At 40.9% G+C, this 20774-nt stretch overlaps 2 protein-coding genes across 6 annotated transcripts in view; one reads left to right on the plus strand and one right to left on the minus strand.

Moving 5' to 3' along the window:
- The first annotated feature begins 286 nt into the window (after window positions 1-286).
- MDM2 (MDM2 proto-oncogene) lies at window positions 287-18390 on the plus strand. Of its 3 annotated transcripts, none has more exons than XM_015628349.2 (11): window positions 287-379; window positions 902-974; window positions 3616-3690; window positions 4055-4188; window positions 4348-4397; window positions 5689-5756; window positions 5900-5993; window positions 8540-8700; window positions 9672-9827; window positions 11191-11268; window positions 12785-18390. In XM_015628349.2, exons 2-11 carry the CDS (start codon window positions 906-908, stop codon window positions 13352-13354), a joined length of 1455 nt encoding a protein of 484 aa, XP_015483835.1. In that variant the 5' UTR covers window positions 287-379; window positions 902-905; the 3' UTR covers window positions 13355-18390. The 3 variants fall into 3 exon arrangements, with proteins under 3 accessions (XP_015483835.1, XP_015483837.1, XP_015483836.1); XM_015628351.2 differs by having other exon boundaries at window positions 8543-8700; XM_015628350.2 differs by lacking the exon at window positions 287-379 and adding an exon at window positions 717-810.
- CPM (carboxypeptidase M) overlaps window positions 17851-20774 on the minus strand; it is a 30341-nt gene continuing 27417 nt past the window's right edge. For all 3 annotated transcript variants that reach the window (XM_033514850.1, XM_015628352.3, XM_033514851.1), the window contains one exon: window positions 17851-20314. In XM_033514850.1, the coding sequence (XP_033370741.1) occupies window positions 20075-20314 (240 nt within the window). In that variant the 3' untranslated portion in view covers window positions 17851-20074. The remainder of the gene's footprint in view (window positions 20315-20774) is intronic.

The following is a 20774-nucleotide window of genomic DNA, read 5'->3' on the forward strand; positions in this document are numbered from 1 at the left end:
CAGTGTTTTCTCCTACTTCCTAAATATATCTGAAAAAAAACCAACAAAACACCCAAACCAAAACCAAACGACTTAGGAGGCATGAGCGGGCGCTGGAAATGGAAGCGGTGCCCGAGGCGCTGTTGGGCTGAGGCGTGCGGCCCGGCAGCCCCGGCACTCGAGCGCGGCCGTGCCGCGGGGCTGCCAGCGGGCGCCTCTCCCTCAGGGCCGCCTCCCGCCGGGGCTGTGCCCGCGCGCCGCGCCAGGGGGCGCTGCGGGTACCAGCATGGCGGCGGGCGGCGCGCGCGGCGCGGCGGGCCCGCGGTAGAGGGCCCGGGCAGCGCCGCGGCGGTCCCGGCGCTCCGCCCGCAGCCGGGCAGCGGAGCGGGCTTGGTTGGCGGTGCGTGGGAATCGATCGCGGCTCGCACCGGGGCCGAGGGAGAGTCGGGGGGGGTCTCGCTGGTCGCTCGTGCGGCCCTCGGTGCTGGGGGAAGGGCTCCCGCGGGGGGTAGGGGGCCAGGCCGCGCCGGGGCTGGCGGGCGGGGGGTGCGGGGACGCCGCGGTTCGTGCAGGGCGCCGTCTCTCCGCGCCGCCGGACCCCCCCGCCTTCGGCGGCCGCGGTGAGTCAGCGGCGGGCCCGTCGCGCCCGCCCGCCCCCCGCGGTGACTCGGCGGCGGCGCTGCGGATCATGCTCAGGCATGTCGGGCCGGGCCGGAGCGGGAGCTAAGCCCTGACTTGCCTCCTGGCAGCGCTATATAAGGCCCGGCTCGGCCCGGCTCGGCCCAGACACCGCCGGCGGGGTCCAGCGTGAGGGCGGGACGAGGCACCGAGGTGAGTGGGCCCCGCCGGCGTGGTGGCTGCCGCCCGCCCGGGTTGTGTGGCTGAGTGCCGCGTTCTGAGGATGTTCTCCCCTTAACTGCAGGCAAATGTGCAATACCAAGATGTCCTCCCTTACGGATGCCTCCTCTGTCGCCGCTTCGGAGCAAGAGGCGCTGGTCAGTAGCTCTGTGGGGCGCGTGTGTCTTTTGCATGCTTTTTGCGGAGTTTTTAGCGGCTCATTCAGAAGAACCACTGTGCTTAGCGAGCGATGGTTGGAGAAATGCCAGGAAGTCCAGCCAGTGAAGGGTGGTCTCTCTTTGGTTCTGTAGTAAGCAAATCTTAATCATAATTGAGAGTACAGGGTGATGGTGTAGATCTAGACTGTTTCCTGGAGACGTTTGATGTTTTTTGCTTTCTGTTAATAAAAAGGATCCTGTGATCCGATTTGATCGTGGTAAGTATTTCGGGTGGAAATTGTTAACAGATCATAACTGAAGAGCTGTGGAAAATCTCCATCGTACAAAACATACTGTTGTTGAAATTATCTGAAGATTTTCGACTCCCTTCTCTATTGGAATTTGTAAGACGGTTGTAAGAATCACGAGTCTTCATTTGTATTTATGGCTTTGCATTTCCAGGCTTTCCATGATACAATGACAGTTCTGTTGTTTTGTCCGTAGTTTTTCTGAGGATGCAAGCCTTTTACACCTGAAATGCGAGTTAATAAAGTACATATGCACAATGATAGTTGAACTGGATTATCTTGTGTAGAAGAGTAAAGCTTAATGTGGACTTTGCAATAGAAAAATTTCAAAAATGAAATTGCAGAACAGCAGACTGTTAAAATTTGATTTTTTTTTTCATTTGTGTCTTCCTTTTTTTTATGTCACCATATCGTGATATTGCTGTCTGCTGTCAGATCTGCAAGGCTGCAGTTCTTCATACTTTGAGGAGTCAGGAGGAGAGGGCTTGGGAATAAAAGTGGACTTAGTTGTGGATTCAGAGTTCTGAAACTGTGCCTTGGTACACTTAGCTGTCAGTAGTACTTGAATAAGTTGTTTGCTTCCTTTATGAAACTCTAATATATATGCTGCATGTTTTAAATAATTCAGTTCTTAGGAGGGGTTGAATGGACAGTTAATGCTGTCCACAAGCTCAGTTATTCTTTTCATTATGTGTAATTCTTGCAGCTAATACCTTGTTAACTCACTAAAATGTAAGGTTGGTTTTAGCAGATCTTTGGAATGTAATGTAGGGTAGTTCCCCTCCTCCACCCTTCCCTCAAACATTTATTCCTTGTCTCATGATATTTTATTCACACTTCTCTGTTTTGGTTTGTTGTTTGTTTTTGGTGTTTTTTTTTTTTTTTTACTTTCTGTGTTTATTTTTTATATTTAATTTTAGGTAATTTATCAGGATAGCTAAATATTAGCCTGGTTTTAGAATGGTTACACTATTGTTCAAGAGCTGACATGAGAGCATACTGTGCTGGGAGCATCAGTGGCTCCACAGGCTTTGCTGTTGTGTCAGCCCCTGCAGCTTGTTCTCATCTGCTGCACTGGTGCTGGCACAGCTGTGTGGGACAGTGCAGTTTGTAGGCATGGGGGAGGTGACTTTTCTTTAACTTCCCTTCCTCTGCCTCGGAAACTGTCACAGACTGACTTTACATTAAACTGCTGGCACGGTGGGTGGGAGGCCACTGCAGAGGTAGGAGTGAGTGAAGTATCATGGAAGGGACAGGGTGTGCTTGTCCCAGAGAAGAAAAGTCTTCAGAGGTAAAGCAGCCCAGCTGGCAAATGCAAAACAAAAACTCCAGAAACTGTCACAGAAAGAAACTAAGAAAGAGGTGGACAAGTGTTTCGGTTTATGACTTGCAGTCTGGACCTGACAGTTTCCTGTTTCCATCCTCCTTCCCCTTTGGGAATCATGGTAATGGTTAAAAGAGTAAAGCTGAACTCCTGAGGACCCGGCCCTGGACTTGGAACTAATAAACAAATCCTGTAGCTCAAATTAAGGAATCTGTATTTACCAATGTTTTGAGGCTTAATCCCAGCTGCTAACTAAGTAGCATCGAGCACCTTGTTTCCTGCCCCCCAGGTCCTTCACAGTGGGATGGGAGAATCAGAAAAAAAGGCAGAACACGTGGGTTTAATAACTGAAGTGTAGGAGTAATAGTAAAGAAAAGGGAGAGTAGTTAAATCCAAGGAAGAAAAGTGTTGCACAATGCAATTGCTCAACACCTGCTGATGGGTTCCCAACCTGTCCCCCATGCATCAGTCAGCACCTCCTGGCCAACTCCCGTATTCATAACACTAGGCCTGACATTCTGCAGTATGGAATATCTCTTTGGCCAGTTCAGGTAAGCTGTGCTGGCCATATTCCCTTAGGGCTTGTTGTGTACCTCCTCACTGGGAGAGCATGATACACTGAAAAGTCCTTGATTTAGTTGTTGCTACTTAGCAACAACGAAAACATCAATGTGTTGTCAACATTATTCTCCTGCTAAATCAAAAACAGCACTGTACTAGCTACCAGGAAGAAAATTAACTGTCCCAGCTGAAACCAGGGGACAATGAACAACTGGGGTTTGATCTAAGATGTACAGTGTATAAGAAGATTAGTATGATTTGGTTCATATTATTTGCTTTTAAGTTTGAACTTTGCAAAGTGAAAAACTTAAGTGAAGATAGGTCTTAATGCAGTTGTATGTTTGCATATCAGATTAATACAGAAGGAGGGAGACAACCTGTATAAATAAATTCTGTATTCTGTATAAATTCTGATTAGTGCATACTGTTTCTCTCCTTCCACACACAGGTTAAACCAAAGCCACTATTGCTGAAATTGTTAAAGTTAGCTGGTGCTGAAAAGGACACTTTTACTATGAAGGAGGTAAGAACTTTTAATCACTAGAGGTGGACTACAGTGAGTACAGATAGATTGTTTTGGGTTGGATAAATGGGGAGCTAGTGTTCATAGCTTGTCTAGAAATTTAGTTAAGGCACTGTGTTTATTCTCTTGCTGACTTGTAACTGGCTATTCAGCAAGTTTCTCAAAAATCTGAACTAAAGTTTCTGGTGATCAGTAGAATAGCAGTGTTCTTCTGGAATGATAGATGAAAATCTGTTGGCTCAAAGAGAGTTTTAGGCAGAGTTTGAAGAGCAAATTACAATGTATTTAATATGCTTTGTCTTTTACCCTTAAACTTGAAGCAACAACCTGGGTATTTAACATTTGTGTTTCATTTATTTCACAGGTAATATTCTATATTGGACAATATATTATGTCTAAGCAATTATATGATGAAAAACAGCAGCATATTGTACACTGTGCAAATGATCTCCTGGGGGATTTATTTGGAGTAACAAGCTTTTCAGTAAAAGAACACAGGTAAAATGGGATTCTTTTCTGAGAATCTGGTTGGGAAATAATGAAGAACAAAGTGCATATATCCCTTTTTTAACTCTTCACGTCTACAAAGATGGTAAGCTCTCTTTTATGGTTACGTGTAGCTAACTTGTATCGTATTTTTCTTTATTCCTGTTTAAGGAGACTATATTCAATGATTTCCAGAAATCTGATAGCAATCAATCAACAAGGTAAGCTTGTTTAGGAAGGTGATTTGTTTGGGAAACAGCAGTAGGGAAAATATAATTTACATAATGTATCTTGCAGGTAGTGATCAGATAACAGTGAGCTCTCCCATTATTAGCTATTTGGCTTTGCTCACTATAGTCCAGAGCAATCACAAATAGTGAATCAAAGTAAACACTTGTTTCTTCAGGCGGAGAAAAATACTCTGAACAGAGCATTTGGGTAGCTTTTTTTGTCTAGAACCAGAAAAAACACAGAGCTGAAAAAAAAGGCTGCTAAATTACAAAATGAAGTAATGTGCTTGTATTTGTTACTGATAAAGCCCTCAACAACATATAAAGTTTTAATATGAAAAATTAGCTTATTGAACGTACACCACTGATGAAATCAGGGCAAAGGCTTTCTTTTTTTTTTCTTTTTTTTTTAATGTTGTAGTTCTATTTTAATTTTCAATTTTCACAACTGAATGTGAAGTACATTTAGAACTTGTCATTCTTAGCTGTACTCAACCCCGTTTTAAATGGGCTGTATATGTTTAAATAAAAATAGAGCTTTGTGGTGATGCTGTGGAAAGCCACTCCTTCAATGGGGAATTGTTATACACAGTCCTGCAGTATAAAAATGCTCGATGTAGCTGTAATTTTTTTGCCTAATACTGGGTATGAAACAGAAGTTGAACAATGGAAGCCATTTTGTGTAAATTGTCCTCTAAATCTGTATAAGGATACCCTTTGTTTCTAATTTTTCCTAGAGGCAAGTGTTCAGCTGCTGAAGATGGGAAACTTGCTGTCTTTGTCATCCCCATTGTTAAGCTTGCAAACTTAAATTTATTTTTCAGTTCTTTTTTCATTAAACACTCTTTATTAATTCAGGATCTGTCTTAGTAAGCATAAATCATTAATGATAGCTAATTTTTCTTCTATTATATGTCTTTTTAACTCAGGGTTCCCATAAGATAAGTAGCAGAAAGCACTTAGGAGAGGAGCAAGTAATTACATTTCATGCCTATATTATTTCATATCTGCAGAATCACAGTTTATGCACAGACTTCATTTGAAGCCATTTGTAATAGAATTCTGACCTGCTTTCAGTTGACATTTCTTCTTTCTCGTCATTTCTACTTGAGTAATGTTACAGGGAAGATGCTGCACACACCTGAAAAACAAAGGAGCAGTGTTTTTTTCCATTGTTGCAAAATGTCTGTATTTTAAGTTTTACTTAGAATTTATTCTTCAAGCCTGAAATAGACTTTTTCTGCTATATTGTATTATGGGTTTCATTTTGGTTTGGTTGCAGACTCTACCCTTGGTGACACACCTGAAGATGATGCCGTATCTCCGCTCGAGGAAGAAAATGTTATTAAGGTGCTATTTTTATTTTATTTGAATGAATTTTATTCAAACATTCTATTCAGTTCTGCGTAGTGTCAGTGGTTTAATGCAGTAAGTCAAATCTAGCTCTTTACCTCATATTCATGCTCAGGCTTACTCAGTCTTTCTGTTATCAGGAGTCTATGCAAGAGTTAGAAGAGAAGCAGACTTCATCAAATGTGACTTCCCGACCAACTACATCTTCTAGGAGGAGGACACACAGTGAATCTGGTATCTGGAGATTTATGATGAAGAGCTTTCAGTAGCATGGCCACTTAGGGGGGAAAGCTACATTCTCTTGCCTTGCTGACTTGAAAGATGCTGACAAATACTAGTTGTGTTTCTCTGCTTATCTAAAACAAAACGTTCACTCTGAAAGAACACAATTCCTCGCATTGCTCCAGTATCATGTTACAGTTTCGATCTCTAGAATTGTTAGTAAGATGATGGAATAACTTGCTTCACAGCTGTTAAACTTTTTCACATCAGCAAGACTTTATCAGATGTATTATCTTCATGATGAGAACATTTTTGTTTCTAATCAACTGATACCATCAAATTAATTTCAATTCCCTCTGTAGAAAGCCACAAAAATTGACATTTTGTTGGTACACTAAACAAAAGCCAGTTTTCTTTGGATTTCAACTGGTGAGAGGCATCAAAGGTGTGGTAGTAACACAGGATGATTTTGGATATATTCAGGTACCTCACCATTCATTAAGCACTTGTTAAAACATCTGGTGACCTAAGCATCGTATTTGCCTCCCCTTTGTCTTTACTGTGGTTATTCAATAATCACTGGCAGATACATTTTCAAAATACAAAATGTTTCTTCTGCTTAGTAGCAATAGCAATCTGGTCAGCATAAACCTGAGTAAGTTTCTCAATGGAAGTGTTCTCTATGGTTCTACTTAAATTTATTCTCTGGAATTTCTTAGGTTAGTTTGTTCCATCACTTACTGTCTTGCCTCATGACTTGGTAGTTGTAGTTACCTGGACAGTGATACCCTTCTGTCACTCTGTAGAACTTCTTTTTCTTCACTTGCTCAGGGACGTTTTTCAGCTTTCAAGTAGTATTTTTTGTGTCCCTCATAGGCCACTGTTACATTAAGTCAGTCCCAATCCAGTGCTGCGTTGCTGAGCGGTTTGCACTAAATTAAAAGAACATTTTAATGTTGTAACTAAAACTGATGAAAGGATGGAAAGTCTCAGTTAAATATCACGACCTGTAATATTTAGGCATGGCACAGAGCACATCAAGTCCTGTGTAGTGCTTATTTATTGTAGGTTTGATTATTAACTCTTGTCTTTGCATCCATTTATTAGTTTGTTACAACCTTAAGAGTTCTTTTAATATAGTGTTTTTATATACACTTTTTTTCTAATTTATAGGAAATCTTCCCTTTAAACCACTATTCTTGTTAAATTGGGATGGTAGCGGCTCCTTTGGAGCCACTTAAATAGTGTGTAGAGACCTTGTGGTGATACAGTATCAGTACGGCATGGAGCCATGACAACTAAATGAGGACAACGATGGACAGGAGCAACCTTTGGGCCTGGGGGCACCAAGTTTGGTGGGGCTCTCAGGGCGGAAAAAAGAAAAGAGAGGGGCTGAGCCAAGAAGCACCAAGGGAAAGTAAGAGAAGTCTCAAAGTATGTACAAGTGTTTTGTTCTCCTTTTTTTTTTTTTTTTTTCAATGAAAGATTCAAGACTTGAAGACTTGTGGATTGTCACAGTGTGATTTGCAAGGCGAGGGAGAAGCTGGGCAGCAGAGGGTGGGTGCAGAAGGCACCTGTGTGGGGGCGGCAGGCTCATAACAAGGCCTGTAGAACCAAAAGTTGTTGGCAACTTAGGAGGTTTTACTCTGCTACACTGAAATTCTGAATTTACAACACTTTTTTATATAAAATCATTTTTTGCCAAACGCTCTAGAAGTCAATGGAGCTGGATTTTGACTTGTCTACCCCTAAAATGCTCTACCCTTAGTCCTTGCGCTGCTGTAGCTGGTTGTTCTAAAACACAGTGTATTTACAAAGCATTGTCTTTTTGCCTTCAAACCAAGCATGCTTAGTAAGCAGAGCTTAAAGCAATGCTTTCAGAGTTCAGCTTTTGCATAGTATGTCTTGAAGATTTTCTTGCTGCGGTGCAATGACAGTTCTAATAGTCTGTTACAAAAGTCTTGTTGAGTAAATACAATTACATATAGTGCAATTATTCACTGATAAATATGTTGAGGTGTCTGAAACTTGAACCTGAACTTACCTTGCTTAGCACAAGGTGTTCTGTATGCATGTGACCTGGGAGCTAATTGCTCTGTCTCTACAAATTCTGGGATGGATTCAAAAGCTCTCTGAAAATGCCTTTCTATTTATTGCTGGTAGAGGGAGTGAGGACAAGTAAAATTCTTATTGTATTTCTTAAAATTAGGAAGGGTTTAACATGTCATGTGTGGAGTAAAAATTCTTTCAAATTTGCAGTTGTTTTCCATGCAGAGTCTGCCATTCATAAGCTGTACTGGTGGGACAAATGGGGAAAGCCAGCCCCTGAAACACTGGTTTCAGAAATGTTTCACACTGTATGGGTTAATAAGTGTTATTGTGTCTTTTAAAATAAGTCTTAGTGCCTTTTTGTGCCATAAAAAAAATACTGAAATATTTTACTTTAATTATTAGATTTCTTTATTGTAAATCATATTTTAAGCTTCTGTTTAGAATATTCAAAACTGCACATTGCATAGATGTTTTTGAGTAATAAAAAAATTCTTGACTATGCCCAGAAGAAAATTCTTCAGATGATCTGCACAGTGAGAGAAGAAAGCGACACAAGTCAGACAGCATTTCGTTGACGTTTGATGAAAGTCTCTCATGGTGTGTAGTCAGTGGTCTGTGCCATGAAAGAAGCAATAGCAGTGATTCAACAGATTCTCTTTCCATTCCTGTAAGTCGAAATAGAAATGTAAAGTATTTTTGTGGTATGAATTTTGCAGATGCCACAAGTGCAAACATGCATCTGAAAACACAGTGTTCTTAATTAAAAGCATCAGTGCCTTCAGTGGTGTCTGAGGAAAGAAAAGAGGTTGAAAGAAAAGTAGGTGTGTGGGTGGTGGGGATTTTCATAGGTCTGCTGGCAAATGTGAAGTGAAGTTTCTTATAATATTAACCTTGAATATTCTTTAAAAACCAAGATCCTTGCTGCTTGGCACAGTATGGAAAATGTTAGGAGACAAAAAGAGTCATAGACTTCCCATAATTCAGAGTTAGGTGGTAGTTCTGGTACAGCTTTGGTAACTGTACTAAATGGTACTGTATCCAGTGGAATGGATGCTGGTGGTGCATTGTATTCATTTGCCATGCCACTTTCTTGGAAATTTTATACTGTTTTTAGCAAACACCAAGGCAAATTATTTGTGGTTTGATTAAGTCATGAAGAGCTGAACTAACAGTGTTCCTGGTTAAATACTGTGTTCTAAATTGACAGAACTAATACTGTGTCTTCAGTCTTCCTGTTTTGTAATTGTTAAGCCATGCTCTCAGACTAAACAAAGTTTATGAGAATAGAGAATTTAATGACATAATGCAGCCAAAAGATACCATCTTCTTGCATCTGTTCTTTCACTTTTTAGGAGGGACTTTCTGAAATAACTGCAGCCTTTCAGCTGCCTGTAAGCTAAGTGCAGTTTCTTATTACAGAGCCAACAAAAGGCCTCCAGACTTAGCTTTATTTTTACCCACCTGTAATTTGTTTATCTCATAGAAAGTACTGTGTCTCACAGCAGCTGGTCCTTTCCCTTCCATATCTAATTATACAGAATAGTACAGCTTTTATCCTGAGAGTTGTTTTAACAGTAATGTTATATGTATGGACTGGTGAAGTTGAATGTGTGCTTTCTTTTTTTTTGTTCTTTTCAGGATCTTGATGGTAGTTCATTAAGTGAAAACTCTGATTGGTTTGACAACAGTTCTGTATCAGACCAGTTCAGTGTTGAGTTTGAAGTTGAGTCTATTTATTCAGAAGATTATAGCCATAATGAAGAAGGGCAGGAGCTCACAGATGAAGATGATGAGGTACTATCTGCTTTCCTTGTTTGACCCTGGGGGTACAGGATGATAAACAGAAGTAATTTCAACATGAAAAATTACTGTCATGAAAAGAGTTTCCAAGGAGAACTCTTCAGGTGTATTTTTGAACTGCTGGTGTCACAGTCTGCACCCAGTCGTTCATTAAATCAAATTACACATGGATGCATTTGGGTCACCGTTATACAGCTCACCAGCCAGTGACTGAAATGGTGCTGAGGCTTTCTGTAGGCTCTGAAACAGGCTGGGTAGGAAAGTCTGGGTGCTTAACTTCTCTCACTACCTGTGGGAGTCTGTGGCAGAATGTGTACTCTAGTCTTTCTGCATTTTTAGTTCTAGAAGTGTGTGCTGAGCTTTGGCAACACTTGATACCAAAGGAAACCTTTCTCAGTAACTTTTTCCAAAGGGATATGTCCAAGTTTTTTGCCTCTTTGAATGTAAGTATTTCATAGAGATGCTGAACCAAAGTTTTAAAAATCATTATTAGTAGGCAAGAAGACAGAAAAATTTGGATTACCGCAATTTTCAAGAGATTTCTGGAATGTTGGGAATGAAGTGAGAATATACATGGAGTTTTCTTTCTGGGTTAGTTTTCTGTTACTTTAAGAGAGGTTAATCAGCTCATGGCAAGCTTGGGTAAGTACCAGAGGCAGAATTCACCAGGAACATACATGATTGTGGTACCTGAGAGGCTGAATGGGACTGACTGTACTGATGTAGCTGTAGTATAGTGCAGAGCTGCACCCTGAGAGGGGATGGTAATTTGGAGGAAGACAGGATTGAGGTGTGCCCCTACTCCAGAGAGTAGTTTTGGGAATTGCAGAATGACTGGTGTTTGAAGGGGCCTCTGGAAGTTGTCTTAAACATCTGCTGTGGCTGAGGCAGAGCTGATTGCCCAGGTCGGTGTCCAGGTGCCTTTTGAATATCTCCAGGGATGGAGGCTTCATAGACACTCAGGGCAGCGTGTGCCAGTGCTCCTTCATCCTCACGGGAAGAGGTGTCTCCTGATACTCAGAGGGAGCCTCCTGTGTTTAGTTTGTGCTAGTTGCCTCTTGTGCTGCCACTGGACACACTGAAAAGAGCGTGGCTCTGTGTTCTTGATGCCAACCTTTCAGGTATTTACGTGCATTGATCAGGCACCCCTTGCCCTGAGCCTTCCCCAGGCTGAACAGTCCCAGCTCTTTCAGCCTTTCCTCACGTGAGAGTTCCTCTAATCCATTAATAATCTCAGTAGCCCATCCCTGGAGACTCTCCAATGGCTTGCTATCTGAAAATCTCATCAGGTTAAAAATATTTTGGGTTTTTAATTAAACTCCAAAACCCAGTTATGTATTTTTTAAATTTAAACCAGGTTTATCAGCTGACTATTTACCAGGACGAAGATAGTGATGCTGATTCCTTTGATGAAGATCCAGAGATTTCTCTAGCTGTGAGTAAAAACTTGTCTGGTGACAAATTTGGTAAACTGACATAGAATAGATGAAGAAGTATAGATTAATTCTATTGCTGTGAGTGATTTTTTTAAGAATTAAATTAACTTCTGTGTGGGAAGGTTCCAGTACAAATATTTTAATTACTGAAAATGTGATTATTAAGAAATATTGGAGGTTTTTTTTAATGATTAATAAACTTCCTAATCCATTTAAAAAACCCAATCCCGTGCTAATTTACGATTTCGTTGACTTAATGGAAGTAAATTATTTAGAGCCTAAATCTGACTTCCTCTACAAAATGGAAAAAAATTTAAATCTTAGTCATGTACATTGAAAAAACTTTTCCTATAAGTTAGAGTACCTGATTTTATTGTCCAGCTTGAACAAAGGTATCTGTAATATGCAGATGTGAAGGCAAGCCTTTTTCCACAGCACTACTGTAGAAGAGGCCTTTATTACATTCTGTGAGACCATTCTTGAAGAGTGGGAAGAAATTTACAGTCTTGTGGCAAAGTATGGAGATATTTGTGAAAAGACACTGCATTTTAATTCTAGAGTGTGCTATCTCCTTATTTATATTTGCTTTTCACATTTGATGCTTGAATTAAAGCTGTTTTACATGGAGCTGTGAAGTGTTCAGTCCATTGATAGTCTGTTGGACTGAGGGACTTTGTGTGCTAAAGAGCTGGCCACCTTCTGAAAACGTAGCAGTGCTTATGTGTGGAAAAAGAGACCTGTACATTTTTTTTAGGATTTAAAATTGGTCTTACAAGCTTTTGATGTTACTGATGTTATTCAGGACTTACGTAAGTTTTGGGTTGGTTTTTTTTTTTTGTTGTTCTGATTTCCCCTACAGCCTGCATTTTTTCTAAGAAGGGTCTCTGTCCTTAAAAAGAAAATGTGTTTTTAACGAAATAGTGGTTTATTTTCATTGCACTATATGGAGTAGCCTCTGAGAGACTGATGCACCACTTCGTTTTTTTCCATTTTATTTTTTTCCCTTTCCCCGTTCTTCCGTCTCTTTTCGCCTTGGCCGATGTTTTGTGTCCTGCGGCTGTGTCGGAGCGCCCTCGCGCGGCCGTTCTGTGCACCAGCAGCTCCGCAAACCGCAGGGGAGGGGTCCCTCAGTCTGGAATGGTCCCAGCTACAGAAGTCCGTAGTCGAAGGGAAATTTTACCTTCTTAACACGTTTTTCAATTCTTATCCTGAAGAATTTTGTGGTCTGTTTCCTGCAGTTTTGCATAAGAAATAATAAATTGTTCTATTCACAAACCTACTGCAAAACAAAGGAAGGCCAAGGGCTTTTTAAAATAGGAACCATTTTAATTTAGAACTGTGAAATGGGGCCAAAACCACTGAATGGAATTTTAAAATTGTAAACAAATTGATAGCTCGACATAATAATTATTTTGGCACTAATAAGTTATTTATAATGTCTGAATACTACAATTGTACTTGAATTTGAATACTTCAAAAGTAGCTTAAGCTGTTCCAACCTTTGATTCACTAAAGGATTATTGGAAGTGTCCCGAATGTAATGAGATGAATCCTCCGCTTCCACGACATTGCCACAGATGCTGGGCCCTTCGTGAGGATTGGCTTCCAGAGGAAAAGAGTGAGAAATTGGAAAAGAGCAAATTAGAAGCCTCCTTTCCTGCGGAGTCTGTAGAAGGTTTTGATGTTCCTGACTGCAAGAAAACAAAAATGACTGAAGAAAAAGAGCCAGCTATGGATGAGAATGAGGATAAAGCAGTACAGCTTTCTGAGTCCCAGGAAAGTGAAGGTTATTCCCAGCCATCAACATCAAGCAGCATGTTCTGTAGCAGTCAGGAGGACTTTAAGGAACCTGAGAAGAGAGAAACACAAGACAAAGAGGAAAGCATGGAATCCAGTCTGCCTGTTACCAGCATAGAGCCATGTGTCATATGTCAGAGCAGACCTAAAAATGGCTGCATAGTACACGGCAAAACAGGACACCTCATGTCATGTTTTACGTGTGCAAAAAAGCTCAAGAAGAGGAACAAACCCTGCCCAGTGTGCAGGCAGCCCATACAAATGATTGTACTAACTTATTTTAGTTAGACATATGTTGACTGGAAAGCTGCAAAAGAAACTTCATAAACTGGTTAAGAGAGTAAGAAATTATTTTTGTATGCTTATTGGAAAATTAATATTTTGTGTCTCTTGGCGTTCTGTGTGAAAAATAATTGCTGACATAAATGCACTGGAGTTATTAAGAGGTTCGCCCTATACTCGTAAGTCAACTTGGAGATTTTAAATCCCTCTCAGTAGAAGTAACCAGGTCCTCTAAACCACCTGCCTCTCCAAGTGTTTAATGTTCCTTGCAAGTTAGTGACATTTGTTTTATTGAATTAAATACTCGCATTAAAACCCCAAATTCAGTGATTGTTGGAGGAGAGACATGTTGAAGTGTTTATTTCTGCAAGTTTCTCATTTAAGAAAATAGATGATTATCCAGGTTCCTGTTTTTGTTGCCTGGTGAAGGCATAAGGTACAATCAGACCCCTCTGAATAAGTCAATAAAATGAATAAATATAATCTTAAATTCCTCCAAGTAACCAAATTCTGTGGGAGATCTTACGAGGAAGTAGAGAAAGATGTGGTAGAAAATAATTAATACTTTGGAAACAGAAAAGGGTATTGTGTGTCTTTTATTTTTATAGTCTGCAATTGTAAACTTAAGGGCTGCGTGTCCCCCATGAGAAGTCATTGATCCAAGCTCAGTCATACCATTCTCTCTCAGATATCCTGAGAATCTGACATTTGTGGGTTTGTAGGTCTGTACTGATTATGATAATGGTAATTATTAGTTTAGCAGCACTGAACAAGTCTCAGGCAGACAAGATAAATGAAGGATATGCTATGAACTGTCATGTCAGGCAGTGTTAGGGGACAGTTGTTTTCTTTTTCTGCACTTGTTTCTGACTTAGCAGAATACATTCAGCTGCATTGCTGCATTCACTGTAATAAAAATAGGAAAGAAAATCCACCTTCATCTGCAGAAACAATTGAGCTATGCAGTTCCTGTTCACAATCTTCAAGTGCAGTTGTCTTTCCAACTCATTGTTCTTATCTGTATCACAAGAATTCTGAAAATCTGAAAATCATTGGCCAACTCAAAGTTGGTCTCATTGGACTTGTTCTTTACTGCTTTTAGCTCTTGTACTTTGCTTGTACAGCTCCTCGCTGTACTTTGTCAGAAACTTTGTGAAACTTAACAGTTCTGTGCCCAGGGAGTCTGCCTCAGTTCTGGGGGCCTTCAGGCGAGGTAGTGTGAGTGTGGGAACCAGGATGCAGTAAAGATCACTCAGCTGCTTTTCATGTGGAGTTTCTGTACCCAGTGAGTGATAGTTATTCCTTTGGAAAGCTATGTTACAAGAGGAGTTGTATTTTTTTAGCACGTTTTATTTTTACAGGTGGTTGCTGATTGTCTGTCCAGTAGGGAATGGCAGCTGAACAGTCAGGGGAGTGTCAAGAGTGGAGGTGTAGTCCAAGTGCAGGAATTGAGCTGTGTTACCATCTTACAGGCCAAGGCTCAACAGCTTCCCTAACACCAGCAGTACAAAATTGCTGATGCCTGTGTGCTGGCACAGAGACTTCTGCTGCTCTCCTTGGCTCCAGGGCTGCAAATGCCTGCAAGTGCCCAGGAAAAGGATTTAAAGCAAGGACAGGAGAGACTTAGTAAATCCTTGGTTGTGACTTGGTTGAAAAGTAGTAACTTCATAGGTAAAGACTGAATTACTGGGATCATTCATATTTTGTTCATACATTTGAGCTATTTCATTAAAAATACCGCTAAAAGATATTGGTATACCTGAAGTTCTAACATAGTTCATTTTAACTAAACAAAACATAAACCCCAATTGTATACATTCAAATTCTTACTGGCAAGTTTCTTGCCTCCTGCAGTTTTTAAAGGGGCAGCAGGTAGCTGGAAGTTCTTGGAAGTTTTTTGATCAGCAGAAACCTTTAATGGGTTTTATAGGATTTGATAATCCTTCAGCCTGAGCTAGAGAAGGCCTTTGGGTAGGTAGTTAATTTTTCCAAGTAGGAGTACTAATAGAGGGCTACCTGCCTTACTTTGCACTAATTAGAAATTAATGTTTTTTTAATTTTTGATTTGATAAACTTAGGTGCAGTGAGGCTTCCAGAGGCTCTTCATTGCACCTGCAGGTGAGGGAGAACTGTAGATATGTATATGCAGAAGCATCAATAACATGGGGACTGTACTTAAAAAGTTACATCTTAAGAAGCTTTGTCCACTGCATTGTCTACCGTGTCTTCTCCTCTCTCCAAACGATGCCTTCTCTGCCCTGCCTGTGTAACTGCAGTGCTGGGGGAGCAGCTGTCCTTACCTAGTTCCTGTTGGGACAAATTGTACCATCCCACTCTTGGCATTCTTTTCCAGTCACACGCCTTCTGTTGCAGAGAATAGCCCTGGAAATACCTTCCACTCACTATGAGTGATGAGGAAACGGGGAATTTTAATTTTTGCATCTGCAAATCACTGTGTCAAGTGTTTGGGCTTCAGTTACATTTTATGGTTTAATATTCTTACTGACTTCTAGTACAACTTTAGTTTGTTTGGTGTGGGTGCTTGCCTTCCAAATGGAAGTGCTGGGATGTGATAGAATTGATGCCTGTTCCTGCTGGGGACACTGGGAGTGCCAGTGCAGGCCTGGTGCCCGGGGGCTGTGTCACAGTCACTCCCCTGGTGATTCCCGGCTCTGCCTCCACCCCCTCTCCCAGCCTGGCCGTGCTCCGTGTGTGGGCACAAGCAGCGAGCACCCTGCTTGTTCTGGCCCTTAAACACGGTCCTGGCCTTGGGGAATGGCACAAAAATCAGTAAAGTTTTGGTACAAAAGATGTTCCTCCTTGGTGAGGTGTTTGAGATCCTTATTTAATATCGCACACATTTTGATCTTTAATTTATTGCTGTTTGTAAATATCCTTGTGCTCACAGTTGATGTTTTGAGCTCTAATTTATTGAATTAGTCTACTGGTACGTGTATAGTTATATAAATATACTTATTTAGTAAATCACAGGCACAAGAAAAATATTTTAAGAAATGTAGCATTAAAATACAGAGAAATACTCTTTATTATATTCAGATTGAGAAGGGCACAGGAAGATTAATGGCTATGTTTCCTTTTTTCCTTCACTTAAAACAACTCTGCATTGAACATGAACAAGATTTATTAAAGAGAGATAGAGCTGGTGCAACATTAGCATAGTGAAAATATTTTGGTGGTGTTTTGCTTTCCTTTGGAATGCTTTTGCATCCCTCAGTGCAGGCAAGGAGCTGATTGCTTCCGGGTGCTGGTAACACTGGGGGTGATGGTCTAGGAGACACAGGACCCGGTGATGAGAGTCTTTAAGGTTAATTTGCAAAGGTGGTAATGGCTTTTGCCTTTTCACACGTGACCAGGAAGGTTGCAGGGGAGGCCAGATGCCCACAGGATGTGGCTGTATGTGATTTTCAGTAATTTTTTTCATCTTGTCCTTCTTGCACATCAGGTAGACAGTAGTTATGTACAAATGATGCAAAAACTTAAATTTATTTTTTTTTTAGGAAGTACAATGAACCTACTTGTTTAAATACAAGTCTTTAAATATTTACCTATTTGTTAGTATTGCCTTTATGTTAGTATTGAAATTTACCCCACACCAGCAGGATCGTGGGCTGTGCCATCCTATGCCTCTCTCCTTAGCAGATGATTTAGAAGGGTTAAAGTGTTTCAAAATGCTCACTGGTGAAAGGCTTACATTTCTTCTAAGAGTGTGGTACTATTTTTATCACTGAGTTCTCTTTGCTGCACATTTGTTCAAATGTCACTGTCTCTGAAGTGTCTATGGGTATGAAGATGCTTGCAGGACTTCAGGCAGATTTTTTTTTTCTCTTTTATGACTAATATGAGGAAGAGAAAATTCCTCGTTCTTACAGAAAGTGTCAACAAGAATAGTTTAAAAAAAATAGTATCTTACAAAAGAAAGATTAGAAAATTATTAGGAGCTTAATGAAACTGAATAAACCGAATAAATAGGATGAAAATAGGGGTGAAGATTTTTTTCTTCCCCATCTTAATCTAAGGCTGCTGTTGTGTTAAGGCATAACTTTAGGTAGAGTATATGTTAAAGCAGGTAATTCATTCAGCATATTGGCTTGTCACACATGGTGGGGCAGGACTTACCCCTTATCCCAGGAAGATACAACATTTTATTGTGCAACATTTGGCCTGAAAAGGGCATTTGCTGTTGTGGGGCTTCCCTGTGGAAGGAGCATTGGACACGGGACTTGTGGGTGGGCAGCATTGTTGTGGTGGGGCTGTAGCGTGGCCTTGGTCCCACAGCACAGCAGAGCCTTGCTCTGGAGCATCAGCCCTCTCCTCTTCAGGGGATTCCCTGCCTTTCCTGCTCCTCCATACCAGAGTCCAAGGCACATTTTGCTCTTTAAAGGTTGCACAAGCAGAGCACAAACCCCAGCTTAAGATTTTAGCAATGGATTGCACTTACTGAACATGAAAAATTTTAACTAAAGTGTGGGGGGTTTGTTGGGGGGGGGGTTTTAGCACAGATGCACTGAAAGCTTCAAGTGAATGGTTCTTTAGTGTATCTATAGCTATATTATACATGTGAAATTTGTCAGTGATACTTAAAAAGGTGGTGGCTCTCCTTTTGAGTAGATGTTGTTTTAGCTTAACAGCCTGCTTTAAAAGGACAGTCGTGGCTGTTAGGATGATGATAACTGAACACCTAAAATACAAATTGTTTTTCTAAAACCAGAATCTCTGTTGTCTGACTACACATAGCTGGGATGACTGTTGAACAGAGTAGTTTATCGTGAATTTAAATAACTATGCAACACGCCTTCAAGAGCTTGACCTGGTGCATTGCTTTCCAGCTACCCAGTGCATATATGACCACAGTCAGTAACCATTAAAATGCAAATATCCACTCCAATTGCACACAGTATAGACCTATTTATGAAGAGTTTCACATGTTGTGTTTATCTTTCAGTTTTCAGTTTTTCCTTTTCTGATGAAAATTGAATACTGTTCCATTTAAAAGCTTTAAATAAAGATTTGTTTATATACTCCATGGTGCTCCTTTTTTCATGTCAGTTACTTGATTGTTAGGCATTCTGGTACTTTGTCTTCACAAAGATTCTTACACAGGCTCTTTCTGCCCCTACTCAGCTCCTGGACTGCTGAATTCTATCAGATTTCTTTGGTTTGGGAAATTTAAACTCAAGGAATCTCGTTCTTCCTGCTACAAGTGGCAGGATCAGTGATGGGATTTAGTGGATAATTACTTCTCTGTGTGGTAAACAACCCACAGCAGATCAGAGGATGAGAAAAGGTAGAAAATGCAAATGGCTATGAGAAAGACATTCAAAAACCAGTCTCTTGCACACACAGCTGTCATTGCTATCAGCATTGGTGTTTCAAGTTCTGAAGTGGATTCACACCGAATGCGGCCGTCTGGCAGACAAGCGGCTGATGCCCAAGCTCCACAGTCCAGCAGGTAGGGCTTGGTGTGGCAGGCAGCAGTGCCTCAGGAAAGATTTTAAAAGGCATTAAAGGATTAACTGCATTCCTGCATTTTTTATTTACTGTATACAGGAAAAGATTGATGTTTCCAAAGATAATCTTCGCTGGTTTACTTTTGAAATTGCTTAAGAAAATTACTGGCAGATAAAGCTTTAAAATAAACACAGGAGACGGTACTAACTGGCTTTTCTTGATAAATTTTCTGTTTATTGGGCAGCTTCAAAGGGCCCTGAAAATGACTTGCAACTGGCCAGGCAAAAGGAATCTGCTAATCCTGTCTTGCAGTACAATGCAGCCAGGGGAGCACTGAAACCACCCTCTGTAACTGGAGCTGGCTTGTGCCTTGCTGAGTGTGGCTGCCAGCTCCTGGCATGGGTGTTAAAACAGTCCCAGCAGTGGAGTAGCAGGGCTGTGGAGCTGTTGAAACAGTATAAAGCCATTGCTAAAACTATTCGAAGAATTCCGAATTGTATGTGGTTCTGTGCCACAACATACTCAGTTAAAAATGGAGAAGGTATAAAGCTGTCAGTGACTCTTTCCACATTGTTTTCAGCAGCTCTGTTGTAGGAGAACACTGTTTTCAGAGCCACAAATTCCTCCCTTTTCCCTGTTGGTGCAGATTATCATCCAGCTTCCACAGCATGGCCCTTTGGCAGATACATTTAATTTTCATCTTCTTGTCTTAAAACATGTCTGTGTTAGTGGTTTTTACCTCATTTGAGCCCTGAGCAGTCCCATCTGTCCAGGTAAGAAAGAGCATATATAAAAATGCCATTCTTCATTTAGAGCAGTGGCTTTATTATGAGAAATTAGTATTGAGCTGATGACTTACAGTTGTGTGGTACCTGAGCTGTTGGCTCAATGAGGACCCTGAGCTTGCATGAAACACTGCAGTACAATCCTCAATGTTTTTGAATTTGGGAAAAGTCTTTAAAATGTATTTGTACTTTCTGCATCAAAATTCTGTGGTTATCTCCATAGGCTGTACAAAATTGTGTCAGAGTAAAATACATAGAAAAATATGAGTCTGTAACAATTAAAAATACATCTGCTGTAACTAAAGTAAAACATTCAGTTGTCAAGCCAGTATTTTACAAAATACAGTAAACATGATTGTGAATCCGAGAATTTGGTTTGTAAAAACATACATTCTTTTGCATATACAATTCCTTCTCCGAAAAGCCATATTTGTGCAGGAAGATTTTGCCTTTGCCTTTGTCATTCCTGACTTTATTTGAAAATTACCAGCATAACTGTCATTAAAACCAAGATGTGTACAGTTGGTTTTACAGCAGATGAAGCCCGTGTGAGCTCTTGGTAGAGGGGAGTTTTGGGGCATGAAGTAACTCTTGATCTGATCTGATCTGAGACCTCTGGGAAAGAGAAGTCCTGTTTCAAAGCACTGAAGTTTCCAGTGTTGTCAGGTATTTCCACTGTCTTCAGCATCGATCTAAATCCTGGTACAGTAGCCTAAGAACAAACACAAAAGTGTTTTTCCTTGGTTTGAAACACTAAGTTCAACTGTGAAACAGTAATTGTTTACACTTTAAATGTACAGGGGAAATGTTCTAAAGATACATTTGAGAACATGGAATGGGAAAAGAGTAAAGTTTTCATGTTATAGCAAAAAGACTCTAGCTGTGCAAGAGTCGGAATCCTGCAGCAATGCTTAAGCCTAAGCCCTTGGCAGCAGGCAGAGCCTGTCCATCCTGGGTGTTCTTTGGACTTCCACAAGAAACCATTCTGACACAAGGCAATGACAGTCACGGATGGTGGTGCCAGCCCGCTGCTGCCCGGATCCCAGGCTCCACCCTCTCACCCTGCAAGAGCTCTGTGGTTTGTTTCAAACACCTCAAGCTCCTGTTGCTGTGCTCCAGATGCTCATCCCAGCTGGCTCCACCATCAGGGTCCAAGGAGTGCTTATCTCTGG

Source organism: Parus major, chromosome 1A (genome assembly GCF_001522545.3).
Source record: "Parus major isolate Abel chromosome 1A, Parus_major1.1, whole genome shotgun sequence".
NCBI lineage: Eukaryota > Metazoa > Chordata > Aves > Passeriformes > Paridae > Parus > Parus major.